Source organism: Myxocyprinus asiaticus, chromosome 36, assembly GCF_019703515.2.
Source record: "Myxocyprinus asiaticus isolate MX2 ecotype Aquarium Trade chromosome 36, UBuf_Myxa_2, whole genome shotgun sequence".
NCBI lineage: Eukaryota > Metazoa > Chordata > Actinopteri > Cypriniformes > Catostomidae > Myxocyprinus > Myxocyprinus asiaticus.
In genome coordinates, this window is record NC_059379.1 from 36,545,521 (window position 1) to 36,562,152 (window position 16,632).

The 16,632-nt window shown below is 37.8% G+C and overlaps 1 protein-coding gene across 2 annotated transcripts in view; it reads left to right on the forward strand.

Annotated features, from left to right (window-relative positions):
- The window catches only part of mki67 (marker of proliferation Ki-67), a 30,816-nt gene extending 22,522 nt beyond the window's left edge, over positions 1–8,294 (forward strand). For both annotated transcript variants that reach the window (XM_051674456.1, XM_051674458.1), the window contains 2 exons: positions 2,515–5,775; positions 7,856–8,294. In XM_051674456.1, coding sequence (XP_051530416.1) covers positions 2,515–5,775; positions 7,856–7,947 — 3,353 coding nt within the window. In that variant the 3' untranslated portion in view covers positions 7,948–8,294. The remainder of the gene's footprint in view (positions 1–2,514; positions 5,776–7,855) is intronic.
- Positions 8,295–16,632: the final 8,338 nt, after the last annotated feature.

Here is a 16,632-nt window from a genome sequence, read left to right on the forward strand (position 1 = left end):
GTTCTTAATAATATAATAAAGTGTGTTTCTTCAAGCTTGTGTCTCCATGGGCAAATTATTTGTAATATTAATTTATTAATAATAATTAATAATAGCCTAATAAATAATAATTTAATGCATGGGAAAACGAGCCAAATATCGTCTTGACGTCGTCAAAGGCATCAGCTATTGGCGATCACGCTGACCGTCGATCCCCGAGATCATCGTCTGTCGGCACAACCCTAATGTTCATTTCTCTCTATAAATTAACAAAATGTTCAGAAAGTCTCCTTGCTGGTTTTTCCCGATACATTAAGAATCATTACCGTTTTTGCCGGTGTTGCTGCGGCTCGCTTCATGCGTGCGCTTGTAAAATTTATATTTTAAAGGCTCATTATTACGGTTTAGTATTTCTCTGTATTGTAGCTATGTTACTTAAAACATTCTTTCTCAGCCCTGGAACTCAAACCATTTTCTGATGTCTCCCCTAAATATATATATTTAAGTAATTAAATTAATATCATAAACGTGCGACTAGTCGACTAGGAAAATCTTTGGTCGGGGGCAGACCTAAATGTTAGTAACACTTGATCTTGCTTCATGATGTCTCTTTGAATATCCTTTGTTCTTTATTGTCAGTTGGTGATCAATAAATGAAAAATATATATTTTTTTTAACGTTCTTTTTAAAATGATAGTGCTCTGCGCTAAGGGGAGGGTGAAAAACCAATTACTGCCAGGTGTTGCCAGGTCTCGCAAGAGAAACAAGCAACATGGTCTGGAAAAACAAGCCCAAAATAAGCCACTTACCTCACCAAAATAAGCAATTTAATTTTATCCTGTATGGTGGATTTATCAGCACAGAAATGTTAAACATACAGTTAATTAATAGTTAAGTATAATTTTAATTACAGATCTGCTTTTCAGTCAAAAACTGGCAGCATCAAATCCGTATTAATACATATCTAACAATAATTCAGTGATTACTTGGAAATAACTAAGAAATGCACTTTTTACCTCTGTTTTCCTTGTATCTGGATTAGCCGTGCATGTATATGTAGTAATTATACATGGTTAAAAGGTCTTCATTCACAGAATGCAACATCCACAACAGGCAATTAGGCGAAGAAATGTGAGATGTTTCTACATGTTTCATTTTTACAAGCAACATGAAGTGGTGTAATTCCAAAAATGTACTGTGATAAACCCTTTGGCCTTTGGTTTCATGAAAAAAAATTATCGGAATAAAATTAATCCGTTATAATGGTCTCTACAAAACTGCATTGGGGGCCCAGAATCAGCAAAGCAGTGGGGTCTGAGGGAATCTTCTACCAAATTATTAATGTATTTTATAGAGTTTATCAATCGAGTACAGTTGGACATGAATGTTAAAAGATCATCTGTTCTTTTGTAGCATAATGACCGCAGTCCAGTATTTGTTTGAATATTTTTACATTCAAATTATAAATTTTATATTTCTTTACATTCAGATACCCAAATATGGGGGCATAAAAGCTCTTGTGACTGAGGAATGATACTGTATGTGGGTTCAGGGGTATCCCCTGAGAGAAAATGTAAAAGTCTGAATGGATCATTTTTTAGAGTTTCATTGAAGTGAGAAAGATTAGGTTACCAACTAGTAATTTTATTGTCTTTCTTTGTCGTCCATGCCAGAGATGATATCTGATTTATTTTCATAAAATTAGAACAGAAATCTATTTGTTTATTATTAAAGGCTCGTAACATGCTGATTAATAAAGCTACATTTAGAACAATAAAATGTTATGGTCTAAAGGTGCTTTCGAACCACATTAACTTGCGACGCCTCATGTCTACTCGCATGCGAGGAAAAGAGGCAACATGTGCGGAGCGGGACAGGGCATACGTGTTTTTTGCTAGAGAAAAATATTCAAGAATACAGCGCAGAAAGATCAGAGCTGGTGTACACAGCACTGTTGTTTTGTCACATTGCTCACTAAAGACGATGAGAGGGTGCAACCGTTGTCATGAAGTCTTGCGGTCCAGATGGATTCAATCCGTGGTCCGGACCCGGTCCGCGGTGACCAGCGTAGCCTAATCGTTAGCAAAGCAGCTAACGTTAGCAACTTCATACAGTCTGAGAAAGCCAAACTGCTTGCATTTTTAGCAACACACACCTGATCATCTAGATTGAGAACATATGCTAAATATAGAAAATTACTCAATTTTGTTGTGATAAATATTGAGATTGTTTTATCGCCCAGCTCAAATTTATATGTATATGGATTTCTGTATTTATTTGTCTTTTGTGGCTGGCAAAGTTTATATGTAAATTGCTATCATTTTAATGTGTTTAATGCCATTAACTTTACCTGGGACCTCTTGTGATATTGTTATCTAGTGGTATTTTAATTTTTAAGAGGATTGTAAAGTTTTACTTGATTTGTGAATCAAACATATTCTATATTTTGTAGTTTAGATTCAGATTTTCCAATTATGACAGAGAACTTCCTTGATTGGACTAAACTTATTAGTGTTATATTGTCTTCTGTTGTAGATGTTGAAGAATGTGACAAAGAAAATGTCTGTCCAGTTGAAACCATGGAAACTGAAGTTGTAAAATCATTGGAATCACAGTGCACTGCTGAAGCAGTTGACTCTAAACACGATCGGGAGATTGTAATCCACCCTGACCAGAATGAAAAGAAGCCTGTTTCAATTGAAGTTATTGATGTCTGTTCTTCTGAGGTGGATGGAGAAACCAAAGAGCAGTCTGAAGAAACTGTTTGTGCCTCTGAAAATAACAGAGTAACTGATGCTACTTCATCTTCATCCACAGCTGAGGAGGAAGGGGTAAGCAAGTCTTTACCTGCCAACAAAATCCAGCGTAGCAGTCGAGGAAGAGCAGCACATAAACCTAAAAATGTTAACAATTCAGAAGTGGATAAAGAAGAGCTGGTCCAAGCCCATGTTTCTAGACCTGGCAGGAGGAAGAAGACTAATAATGAAATTGAAAGCCAACTTTCTCAAGAGCATGAACAGAAAATAACTGAAAATGTTTGTGAAGAAACTGCTATTGCACCAGAGGGTGGTGTTGTACTTGAGACATCAATAAGTACTGAGGCTCCTGTCACTGCAACTAGAGCTAGGAAGGGAAGGCCAACTAAGAAGGGCAATGTGAACACTGAGTCCACCCATACTTTGGGAAGTGATATGACAACCACTCATGCTGCTGTAGTGGCTGAGAAGGCACTGACTTCTGTAGCAAATTCAGGACAGGGAAGGATGGCTAGAAAAGGAACCGTCAAGGACCAAGCTTTGGATGATGAGCCCATGGTTGTTGCCCAAACTGTGGCTGAGACCAATGTTGACAGTAAAGAGCACGAAGCACCTCTAGCAAAGTCAAGGCGAGGTCGGAAGGCTACAGAAGAAACTATTAAGGATCAAACTCTTGATGATCATCCAAAGATTGTTCTAGAAACCGTTACTGAAGTCAACATCAACAATAAAAAAGAACCTGAACCACCTGTAGCAAAGTCAGGACGTGGAAGGTTTGCTAGAAAAGGAACTGTCCAGGGCCTGGCTTTGGATGATGATCCCAAGGTTGTTGGCCAAACTGTGGCTGAAACCAATTTTGACAGTAAAGAGCCCGAAGCACCTCTAGCAAAGTCAGGGCGAGGTCGGAAGGCTACAAAAGAAACTATTAAGGCCCAAGCTCTGGATGATCATCCAAAGGTTGTTCTAGAAACTGCTACTGAAGCCAACATCAACAATAAAGAAGAACCTGAACCACCTGTAGCAAAGTCAGGACGTGGAAGGATGGTTAGAAAAGGAACTGTCAAGGACCTGGCTTTGAATGATAATCCCAATGTTGTTGGCCAAACTGTGGCTGAGACCAATTTTGACAGTAAAGAGGAGCATGAAGCACCTATAGCAAGACGAGGAAGGATGACTAGAAAAGGAGCTGTCAAGGACCAAGCTCTGGATGATCACAAGGTTGTTCCCCAAACTGTGGCTGAGACCAGTGTTGACCATAAAAAGGAGAATGAAGTGCCTGTAGCAAGGCGAGGAAGGATGGCTAGAAAAGGAGCTGTCAAGGACCTAGCTGAGGATGATTCCAAGATTGTAAACCAAACTGAAGCTGAGACCAGTGTTGACAGTAAAGAGGAGCATGAAGTACCTGTTGGAAGACAAGGAAGGGTGGCTAGAAAAGGAACTGTCAAGGACCAATCTCTGGAAGATGATAACAAGGTTGTTACCCAAACTGTGGCTCAGACCAGTGTTGACAGTAAAGAGGAGCATAAAGCAACTGTAGCAAGACGAGGAAGGATGGCTAGAAAAGGAACGGTCAAGGATCAATCTCTGGATGATGATCACAAGGTTGTTGCCCAAACTGAGGTTGAGGATAATGTTGACATTAAAGAACCTCAAGAAACTGTAGCAAAGTCAAAGCGAGGAAGGACGACTAGAAAAGAAACTTTCAAGGACCAAGCTCTGGATGAACATACAAAGGTTGTTCTCCAAACTGTTGTTGAGGACTGTGTCGACAGTAAAATGCCTGAAGCACCCCATGTCAAGTTTGGCCGAGGACGAAAGGCCAAACAGCAAAAACCACAGACAGCTGAAGAGGTTGTTCTCCAGCCTGATGTAGACACCAGCACACATGTAGCTGTGATTGAAGAACACCCTGAAACTGTGGTGAAATCTGTTAGAGGAATTAGGCAGACAAAGCAGTCAAAAGCGAAGATTTCAGTAGAGGCTGAGGAGAATGTTGTCAGCATGGTAGAGCAAGTAGAGGTCTCGGTGGTGAAATCTGTTCGAAAAAGGGGAGTGATTGCAAAAGGATCTGAAATGGAGAAAGAAGTTCCTGTCAAAAGAGGTCGCCGTGCTATTTTGGACCCTGCACCTCCAGTTGCTGTAGTGTCCAGTCGTGGACTTAAGGCTGTTAAGGCAGAGCCTGAGGTTACTGCAGATCCAGCTTCAACTGAAGAGCCTGTTAAGCCCATAAAACATTCCAGGCAAGCAGCAAAAGTGCCTGAATCAAAAGAGAAAAATACCAAAACTGAGGTTAGTTCTGAACATGTTACTGCTGAGAACACAGCTGTGGCACTGAAGAAGGTGGAAAGAGGAATTCGAGGCAAAAAGTGTTCAACCAAGGACACCTCTAACACTCCAATTAATGAATCTGCTACAGCTGATAAAGCTGATACAATGAAACCCACAAAAACTGTTAACTGTAACCCAGATTTAGTGACATCTAAAGACACTGATGAATTTGAACCTTCTGAAGATGTAAAAGAGCCACAGCTGAAAAAATCTAAAAAGTTTTGCAAATTACCAGCTGAGACAACCTCCAAAGAAACTAATCGGTCAATTGATCAGGCATCCAAAGGCCGCAAAGGGAGGGGTACTAAAAAAGATGAACCCTCTGTTGAAGACACTCAAGAAAAAGCCAAGGTAATAGTCAAACCATTGAGGTCAGGAAAGGCTGCAACTGCAGCTATATCAGAGCCCAATGATAGTAAGGCATCAACTCTTCTTAAGAGGAAAAGGAATGAGGTGTTGGAGGCAACTGATGACTCTGATAAGAAACCTTTGCCGAAGAGAAGAGGCAGAGTAGCCAACAGCTCTGAAGTTGCAAGAGAGGTTTCTATCTCTAGCAAAGAGATGAAAGGCAAAGCCAGCAAGACATCATCTCAAGATGAAGCAGAAAAAAGTGAAGCTACTCCCAAGAAGAATGGTAAAAGAACAAGTGGACTGAGAAAGACTGCCCAGGAACTTGATCCAGCTCCTGCCCAGACTCAGGAGTCTCTTTCAGGTGAGCATTCTTTATATGCTGTCATCTGTATATACATGTAGTGCAGGGGTGGGCAACCTTTTTGACATGGAGTGTCATTTTTTTTATTTTCCTGGTCAATGGCTGTGCCGATGTATGTGAAAACATGCGCATGTATGTGATTTTCTGAAGTTTAAGTCCACTTGTGAAAATGTTTCTATTTTGCATTTTTCTAATTTATTTTTAATTACAAATATTATCAGCATTACTGTTTGAATGAAAAATTTGTGCAAAACCCGATGATTATGATAAAATCATGATCCTGCATGAGAATTTTCACAGAGCATCTTGCTAAAGTGCTTCAGTGAATACGGTTAATGTCACAAATTTGCTTATTTGATTACTGATCACGAAATTGTGTGGAATCTTAAATATATCTTATATAATGTCATACATTTTTCAAAATCACACAGAGGGGTAGTCACTAGTACACAAGCAGCAGCGAGACAGGAGCAGGCTATTTTATTTATATGAATGTATTTGATGTAATCCTTCCTCATGATCACGCAGTGTGATTTCATCAGCTGAATGAGAGACTAAACATTATTAAATTGTGACAAGACTCGCGCTGCACATGCAAGACGTGCGCATTACAAGCCGATCAACTATTTAGCCCTTTTCGGTGAATTGCATCTTCCTAAAATTTTATTTCCATTTTTAATTTATATTTTGAATAGAATAGATTTTTGAACCACACGATGTGGGTTTGTTTTCTCTTTTAATCGTTTAATATAGTTTTGAGTGTGACTGTGTTTAAGGAAGGTGTACCTGTATGCTGGGTTGGAAATCTCAAGAATTAATAGTGGTGTTTTCCTTATTACATGACGTGTTCTGAAATAAAAAAGAAACAACTGAAGGGGGCCTGGGTAGCTCAGTGGTAAGAGACGCTGGCTACCACCCCTGGAGTTCGCTAGTTCAAATCCCAGGGCATGCTGAGTGACTCCAGCCAGGTCTCCTAAGCAGCCAAATTGGCCCGGTTGCTAGGGAGGGTAGAGTCACATGGGGTAACCACAATGTGGTTCATTCTCGGTGGGGCGCATGGTGAGTTGAGCACGGATGCTGCGGTGGATGGCGTGAAGCCTCCACGCACTGTGGCAACACGCTCAACAAGCTACGTGAGGGTTGATGGTCTCAGACGCGGAGGCAACACGAGGACTTAAAAAATGCACTGGGAAAAGGGAAAAAATCCCCCCCCCCCCCCCCCAAAAAAAAAGAAACAAATGAAACAATGTAGGCTGTCATCCGTACAGCCTGACCGAAGCAAAATGGGCGCATTTACTCGTGCGATTAACCGAAAGCAAAGCGCTGCCGGCTCGTGATGCCTGAATGGCTTGCACGTGCTGCACGAGTCTGTTGGGTATACTGCAGTCTCGTCACATTTTAACTTTTTGTTTGGCTTCATATTCAGCTATGAAAACATGCTGCATGATCATGCGAAGGATTACATCTAGATGTAGATTGGAATGCAGGTGTGGAATTTAAATAAAATAGTCTACTTCTCTCTTACCGTTGCTGGCGTGCCAGTGATTACCCCTCCGCGTGCCAATGCTGGCACACGTGCCATAGGTTGCTGACCCCTGATTTCGTGTATGTACAATATATTTATATTTTGATATTGAGGAATATTCAAATTTTTCAAGAACTTTACATTAGGGGCATAGTAAGATTGCACAGGGCGCATTGGTGGGCCTGCCCGATGTCGTAATGGCCATCTGAATGCATCAACTTTTTGTCACCTTTAGCAAAAAAGATACAAATTATTTGCTGGTTTAAATTGCAATGAAATGGCATTTAGATGGTAAATTTCCATGTAACGTGGGGTAGGGCTAATTCAATTAATTATAGTAAGTTCGCTTATGGGCATGTAGAGGGACACAAAATAAAGGCCGACAGCCTGCCTGTTGAGTACCTTGGTACTACTATATTCTATATAAATGTATAATTTCATTTTTCTTTTTTTTTTTTTTTTTCTTTTTTCTTTTTTTTTCTCTGCTAATGCAAATGTACTCTACTTGTCACCTATTGACAATGTAAAAGTAACAATTTTTGTGTGTTCACGTAGGGAGAACCACTCGAAAAGGAAGAAGTTTGAAGAAAGCAGAGGCAGACATTTCTACAAAGGCAGCTCCCGTTAGGTGCACCAGGAGGAAGTAAAGCACTGATCTTACAGAGTGGTCTTAAACCTTTTAATCTTAAGTTTGGTTTGTTTGTTTTTTTTTTAGATATTGGTCTATTTGACTTTGGCATATTTTTCTGTGTACGTGTTTTGTTTTTTTGGGGGGGGGGGTTTTAAGCTGATTTTATATTTAGGGAAAAAATGGCTAATGGATGTGTATATTTTATCATATTGTTTTGTATTTGTGTTCTCCCCATTCCCCTGTTAAACCCTGAAAGGGGCATTAAAAAAAATTTTCAAGCACTGTATATGGGCTGATTTGTTTTAAAAAAAAAAATAATGTATGTATATTAAATCTATTATTAAATGTTCCAAAATATTACAAGCCTATTGTGATTTTGATTTTCAAATTCAAAGTTATCTACATTGCCTAGATGAGGCTTATTGTAGTGTCTATAAAATACAGGTTATATAGAGTTTGAGATGACAAGCCATTATTGTTAGAACAGTGTAATCTGATGCAAGTGGGTCAATAGAGAACTGTATTTTCTGTCCTCTTAATCTAACCCATTAGGTTTGCCATTTAACTCACTGTAGGAATCTAGAATGTATTTCATGAAAACGTAATAATCAGGTACACTTTCAAAATTCTAAGATGCAAAATTTAGTTGTCAATAGTTTTCCTTTATTGTCATCACACATGAATAAAAGCCAGTATGAATTAACCATAAGAGTAAAAAATGGTATGAAGCCTACAAAGGACTCATTGCTTTGTGGAGCGGTGAGAAGCAAATCCATTCGAACTTTTAAATAAGCTTATGCCACCTGCAGATGTCCTGAGATCATTCTTTGGTTGAATGTAATACAATGGAGATCAGGATGACCAGATATCTAGAATCTAGTTAACTCAATGTGTTAGAAGAAAACCACCTGCAGTTGAACACTAACAAGACTGAGTTAGTGGTGGATTTCCACTGTACTACCTTTACAAAAAAGGTACAATACTGGGGAGGCTGGGGGATAGCTGTCACACAGGGAAGTTCTCGGATTTTGAGCCAATGGTCCAATTAAACGTGTTTTTTTTTTTTTTTTTTTTTTTGTAGCAGTGGTTTTGTATGTTTGTTTTAAACGCCTCGTTCAAAACCCTCTTCAGTTAGAATAGTTTTAGTGATTATCAGTTTTTTACCAAAATGAAATTTCAATATTTTTGTAGTAACTGTTGGGTAAACAAGTAAGCATGATAAAACCACAGTGGCGTTCATGCAGGTAAGGGTCAGCTGTATAATCAATATGTAATGGGAACATGAAACCTACCCCACTGGTTTAATGACAGGTGCTGTTGTGACATCTTACCCCATTTAGCGTGAGATGGGCATGTTGTCAAAAAAGGTCAACGTGTTCAGTGAGCTGTATCTTCCCAGTTTGTCAGTGCAGTAAATAATGTTTCAGATTGAAAGGTAAACATCAGAGCATCTTTTTGCAGCTCAGCAGACAATGGTGCGGTGGTGGATTGTGTTTGGTGAGTGTTGATTTCACACTACGTTGTTACCTAATTGGTGAGACGCAATGCTGGAAAGTAAATAAAATCCATCTTTTACTCTCTGTGGCAACGAGCTTACAGCTAAATAGCTAACCACGTAGCTACTTTCATACCTTGTCAGCGTGTAAACATGTATTCACCAAACTGTTTTGTTCAGGATTCACAGTTTGGTACCCCGTTCAACTGAACAATTCCAGTCGTTGCATTTATAAAATGTAATATTTAAAAGTCTGGTTTTGCAGACATTAAAATAGGATACGTAATAAAAGTAGATTTAATAAATAGTATATTTGCCCTGTGTAAAAATAATATATAGAACTGTATCTAAAATAAATGAGGGGTGATAAATACTAATACAACAGGCTGGAAAAATAGACATTTATTTTAATATCCTATCTATATATTTTGAATGTGTTGAAACTTGACACCGGGCGACACACCCTAAAAACGGCACCGTTAGATCGGTTTCATGCTGAAGAGCCACTTAAAAGTACGTTTTTTTTCTCTCTCTCTCGTAAATGTAAACGAGTGTAAATGCCAACATCATCATATATGTCGAAAGGACTGATGCCTGTCAACCAAAACATGAGCTCATTGATGTCATTAAATGAGTCTGCTTTTTTATTCCATCAGTTACACCTGGTCGGAGGCTGCCGTATTTAGTTTATACGTAGGGTTACGTCCTACATAAATTGAATGGGGCAACGCTCAAATATTTAGTAGAGCGTAAATTGTGACTTAGTGCCCATTTACGCCACAACTAGGCTAAGTTGTAACGTACGTATAGCTGGTGCAATCGGCACCTGATGTTTATTTAGCTATTTATTGTATTTTTTATTTTAATGGTCAGCGATTGACTGATACTAATCAGTGCTGATGTTTATTTAGCTATTTATTTTATTTGAATTTATTCTTTATTTAAATGGTCAGTGATTGACATACTAAACAGTACTGATGTTTATTAAGCTATCTATTGTATTTTTATTTATTCTTTATTTAAATGGTCAGCCATTGACTGATACTAAACATACAGTACTGATGTTTATTAAGCTGTTTATTGTATTTTTGTTTATTCTTTATTTTAATGGTCATCATTTGACTGATACTAAACATACAGTACTGATGTTTATTAAGCTGTTTATTGTATTTTTATTTATTCTTTATTTTCTCAGTGTTCATTTCTAGAATTTGTTGACAATGTATAATAATAATGTCAAATGTTCTTTGATAAAAATATTTGTTTAAGAAAGCAGCCTTCTGAGTACCTTTGCATAGTCATATCGGTGCAAAATCGGTGGAAAATCCACATAGAAAAGGTCTGTTTTCATTCCAGCTCAAAAATTAGCTATATCGGTCACCATATCGGTAATCAGTGAATTTTCCCTCTCTAAAATCAGTATCGGTCTCAAAAATCCCATATCGGTTGGGCTCCAGAATGAAGTGACAACAAGCCCTGCTCTGAATAATTTCAATATTCATATACCGTGATATTTCCTTGGCAAACCAAGGTACTTGGTATAATCAAATACAGTGGCATTATAATAGTACATAATATGGAGTCAATATGATGCCTTATATATTTGCAAAAAATGAAAATAAAGTATTACAAAAGACAAAGCTGTTTAATTGCAAAAAACAATGTATGTTGTAAACGAAACCCAAGAACTGAGATCCTTTTTTTAATCTGCAACAGATTTTGGCATCAACACTTATTTTTCTTTTAGTTTCACTTTGCGGAAAGTTTCTTTGCGATGCTCCTTTTAATGTTTACCGTACCTCTTTCCCTTTGCGCTTCAATATAATGTGGCACTATTTTAACATGGGGAGGAGTTTCGAGTATGACGACATCATGTGGTGTGTGGCTTATTCACCAGATTTTACATGCACCATAATGCCCGCTAACTAAAAAACAAGCGGACGCAATCAGCAGAAAGATGTCACTGTGATTTAATGTTTGTCTCATTTCTAAACAAGAATAATTTAACTTAATTTTAAAAGCTGAAAAAAAAAAATAAAACTAATTTTTAGGTTGAAAGTCCTGGTTAGTTTTTAGCTAATATCACTGGCCTGTGTCATTTGATGTTACAGTCTGCTATTTTCACCTTAACTACGTTTTTAAAAACTCCTATTTACATAATGGGAAAGTTTTTAATGTTGCCTGTCTGATCAAAACACCTGACACTGTTTCATGGTGTCTGTCGTTTGATTCAGTGTAAGAAGCAGTTACTTTAAGTGCAACGTAACACAGCATAACACAACATAATCTTTATGTCTTATTTTTACATTTTATTAATAATAAAAAAAGGCATTAATGCAGAAGAACAGCAGTATAATTTTACAGCATTATTTTGTATGTTTTTGTGGCAGACCAATCCAATGTTACTCATGAAGAATACTTATGTTATATTAACCCTGTAAACAATGTGTATTCCAGTTATTTACTGAGGAAGTATATGGCTGTGAGGTACAAGAAGACCAAAGAATTTAGAGCGTACTGGAAAAATGGTGCTGAAAACAGCTGTGGGGCTTTTGTGCTACTGGTGAGGCATTACAACGCTTCATGGCCACAATCTTGTTTCTTTGTGTAATATTTTCCTTTCAATAAAGAGTGGACTTTACATATAATTAAAAAATATATATATATTTGACCAAAATGCTCTTGTGCTGACTAGAGGCATCAGTCCCAGACAACTGACATGACCACATGCAAAATGCCAGTGCTCCAGCTATCATGTTCTATACCAGTGTGTGTAAAGTGTACCCAAATTTGCTGTCTTCTGTAGTAACATGCACAACAATTTATTATATTTTACAAGATACTGAATGTTTTTATTAATTTATAAATAATACTTTAGCAAACAGACGTGCTTTTGAGTCATTTTTGTGTTGTTTAAAAACTTAAATAACCTCAAATGCCTTGGTAAAACAAAGAATAAGAGATTACTCACCCTTATGTAGTTTCAAACCCATATGACACTCTTCCGTGGAACCCAAAATATGTTAGGCAGAATGTTAGGGACTGGCAGCCTCGGTCACCATTTATTTTTGTTGTACGGGAAAAACAGCACCGCCAATATTCACAATTTCTCATGTTCCATGGAAGTCGTACATGAGGGTGAGTAAACAATGACAGAATTGTAATTTTTTTAGTGCACTAATCCTTTAATTTAGCCAAAAGAAGACAGTGTTGCTAATTTTGTCAAGTTTTATTACACCTTCATTTGAAGACATGGAAATATTACTAAAAATCTGACAACCACTACAGAGAAGAATTACTGATCTTATGTTACACATTTAAAAAATGTATCCTGTGTTGGAGCTGGGACCACAGAGTTTGAGAGCAGGTGAGTCAAGTGCTCGAAGTTGATGGGCAGTTCACAGGGGAAATGTCTGAAAAAGACTGCAAGAACCAATAAGTCAATCATCACTGAACATGAAATAGTATTTTATGAGAGGAATATAAGACTGGTATGCCATAACAAACAAAAGAATACTAAATATAAATATAATATGCTAAAGACAATGTTTTATTAAATACATTAAAAAATGTGAAACCCAGTTCTTGCACAAACTCTAATTTAGAGTATTAATTTATGGTAAATATCCAGTAGATTTGGCTATTATTATTTTAAGAACAAAAAAAGAAACAAATATGTTCAGAATGTTCAGTTTCGACCAAGAATTTTAATTTCTCAAGTGTAATGTGGTTATAGATTACAGAGATATAATCTCTATAATCTGAAATAAGTTTTTTTTTTCCATGCCCAATTCCCAATGCGCTCTAAATCCTCGTGGTGGAATCTCAGTTGCCTCCGCGTCTGAAACCGTCAATCCGCGCATCTTATCACGTGGCTTGTTGAGAGCGTTACATAGCGCGTGTGGAGGCTTCACGCTATTCTCCGTGGCATCCACGCACAACACACCACACGCCCCATTGAGAGCAAACCACACTATAGCGACCAGGAGGAGGTTACCCCATGTGACTCTAACCTCCCTAGCAACCGGGCCAATTTGGTTGCTTAGGAGACCTGACTGGAGTCACTCAGCATACCCTCAATTCCAGTGGCAGGCTGTGCATTAAAAGTCTAGGCCTTCAGTGTGATTCATGCCATTAAGAAAACACAGTTTCACAGCGAATAAGACACCTTATGCCTTTGGGCATCATACATTATGTTGCAGCTAACTAGTAATGCCAACTGACATTTTAAAAACACATCCACGCACGAAAGCCAGAACTTGAAACGACATTTAATGCTCAAGCAAGTCTAATTTTAACTGCAGCATGACTGTTTTGTGAAATGAACGTCTCCCGAACAGACATTCAAAAATCATAATTTTTCATATGAATCTACTAAGGAGGTCTATAATGTCTGGAAAAATCGATCTAATAATATTTGCAATTTAAATGTTGCTTGCAATAAATTTCGTTTTGTCAGGGTACACGGTTATGCTGTGTTCCATTCAAGTTGGATGTGGGATATTCCTACTTGATATCTCCGACCATAAATGCATTCCATTCCCCGATATTCGGAACTGCAACACTCCCGTTAGCTTAGCAGATGTTTGACTCTCATTAGAGATGTCTCCTAGCAACCCAACTGATAAACAATGCTGCAGCGCTAGCATTTGTGCTTCAGGTGTACAATTATCAAAAGAGATTATAATGTTTTATACACCTGTTTCTGCAGGCGTTTGTTAAACAAGCTTTAATATCATGTAATGTGGAAACAAACTCCTTTATCAATATTACGTAATAAAGTGAATGTTTATCACTTACTTTGTATATCTCCCTGAGTGTCGACATGTTTGTGTGACATCATGCGTTGAGAATTTCTGCACGAGCCTACAAGTTGTAATTCTGACTTCAAGATGCATTCATTGCACCTTTCCTAGTAGGAAGTTGTAAAATCCGACTTTCTGAGTTGAATGGAACGCAGCACTACTTTTCAAAACTTGATCCGACACTGAATGCTCAAGCAGCCTAATTTACACTTAGAAAACTCCTGATGTTGCTATAACAATGCAAAAAGCACTTACCAATTTACTTGAAGTGAAAATCAGTCCTCCTTTCCTGTTTAATAAATTAAGCAATCACACGGTCATGCAGAACATCTTGTGTTTTTAAATCCATAAGGATCTCTTTCTCAACAGCAATACCAGCAGTGATGACAGCCGACTCGACAGGCAGCTTGATCTTACGCTTTTCACTCTTGAATTACGTACATCACTTAAAGTGCGATTGCGTCACTCAAGGCCAGCTAGAAGGCCTCGACCGGGACATATCCTAAAGATCACACCCACCAAGAACAAATAAATCAATCTGATTGGCTGATGAATCTGACAATCTGACTTTAGTTGCTCATTCATTTGCACTCTTGAGGGATTCTGTTGAAATTCTGAAGGTCTGAGGGGGTGGAGCTCAAACTCACGTGCTGCTTCGGGCTAACGAGCATGGCTTCGGGCATGCAATTTGTGAAACAGTTGTCACATTTTGCTTGTAAACATCAAGGAATACATTCCAACTGGATAAACTTTTAGTTTTTCTCTATTTGTTTGTAGATTAATTAAGAGTGGAAAGTGATTATTAAAAATACATAGGCAAAAAGGTGATTGAGAATGAAAGATATTTCTTTATTTGGCATGTTAGGCCAGCAGAGAAGGCTTTGCTGGCCCTGAGAATTCGCCACTGCTCGATTCCAACTTGCAACTCCAGAGGTGGTAGTTAGTGTCAATACTCGCTGAGCTACCCAGGCTCATTATGAATAAGTTTTATGTTTTTATTTATAATAAAATTAAATTTTTATCCATGATGGCAAAGCCCCATTTTCAGCTGCCATTACTCCAGTCTACTAAGAAAATAACGTGTCACATAATCCTAAAGTAGGGTGACCATACGTCCTCTTTTTCAGACCTTAAAAACGCATCCGGCTGGGATTTCTACATTTGCAAAAATGTCCGGGATTTGGCTTTAGTTGCATTATGATGTGCATCATTGTGTGTGCTTGCATATTTGCATTGCTTTAACACCTCATTGTAACTCCCGCCTTCTCGCACACCAATTGGTCGATTATAAGAGGCTTGCAGCAACTATTGGCCAAATTCCTGCCTGTCAAACGCGCGAAGCACTGTTGTGTTCGGCATCAAACAGTTGCTTGACAGTAGCAGCAAATGACAGCTGAGTGGAAACAATGCCCAAACGAAAGTGCAAATTTACAGAAGATTTGCACAAAAAATTCCCATGCTTTCGTCCAGGTCAAGATCCGTGGGAAGCAGAATGTATGACATGTAAAGTTGGCACTTATGTGTCAGTTGCTAATAAAGGTGCAAGTGATTTAGAAGCACACATTAGCTCTGCGAAGCAAAAAGGGTCAGCAGCAAAAGGTGAAAGTTCATCAGGTAAATTAACGGACTACTTTTTGCGACCAGGAAAAAATTATCACATTGTTTCATTTTCCATGGCCATTCAAAATAATACTAATAGAAAATGAAGGTACACTCATGGCATCAAATATTTAATTTTAGTACATGGACATTCAAAATAATGTTGGACATTTTTATTTATTTATACATATTTATGTTATGCTAATAGAGTGTCTTTTTCACTGTATTAAAGTTGTATTCATAGTAACACTGTTTTGAACACTATTATTCCTACCCCCTCCCCCTTGCTTTTTTTAGTTACTTTACAGTAAAGTTACTTTACACTTGCAAGTCAAATTTCAGTTTTAAAAATAACCAAAAAGAAACGTATTTCTCCTCAAATGCATCAATCTATTGTTCTTCTGAGAGATGAAGGCTATTTCATGCACTTCTGTATTGAAATAATAAAACAAACTTGATCTAACCAGGACAGAGAGAGAAGTGGACAAGAATACAAGTACATAAGAGTCTCTAATTTGAGAAAGACTTCTCACAGGTCCTATACTAGCAGCTTTAATTAACAATATATGCCAAACAGTTGCATTACTGCAAGTATTCTTGGATGAACAGAAAGTTTGAAGAATACATAATTTATTTTAAAAGAAATATTAAATTGTAACAAAATAGAGTACCCCCAGTGAATCTCTGCCATTTCCACCAGTCTATAATACGCTGTTCTTCTGCATTAATGCCTTATTTTTTTATTAATAACATTTAAAAACAAGACACAAACACGTACATTTTCATTATGTAAATTGGAGTT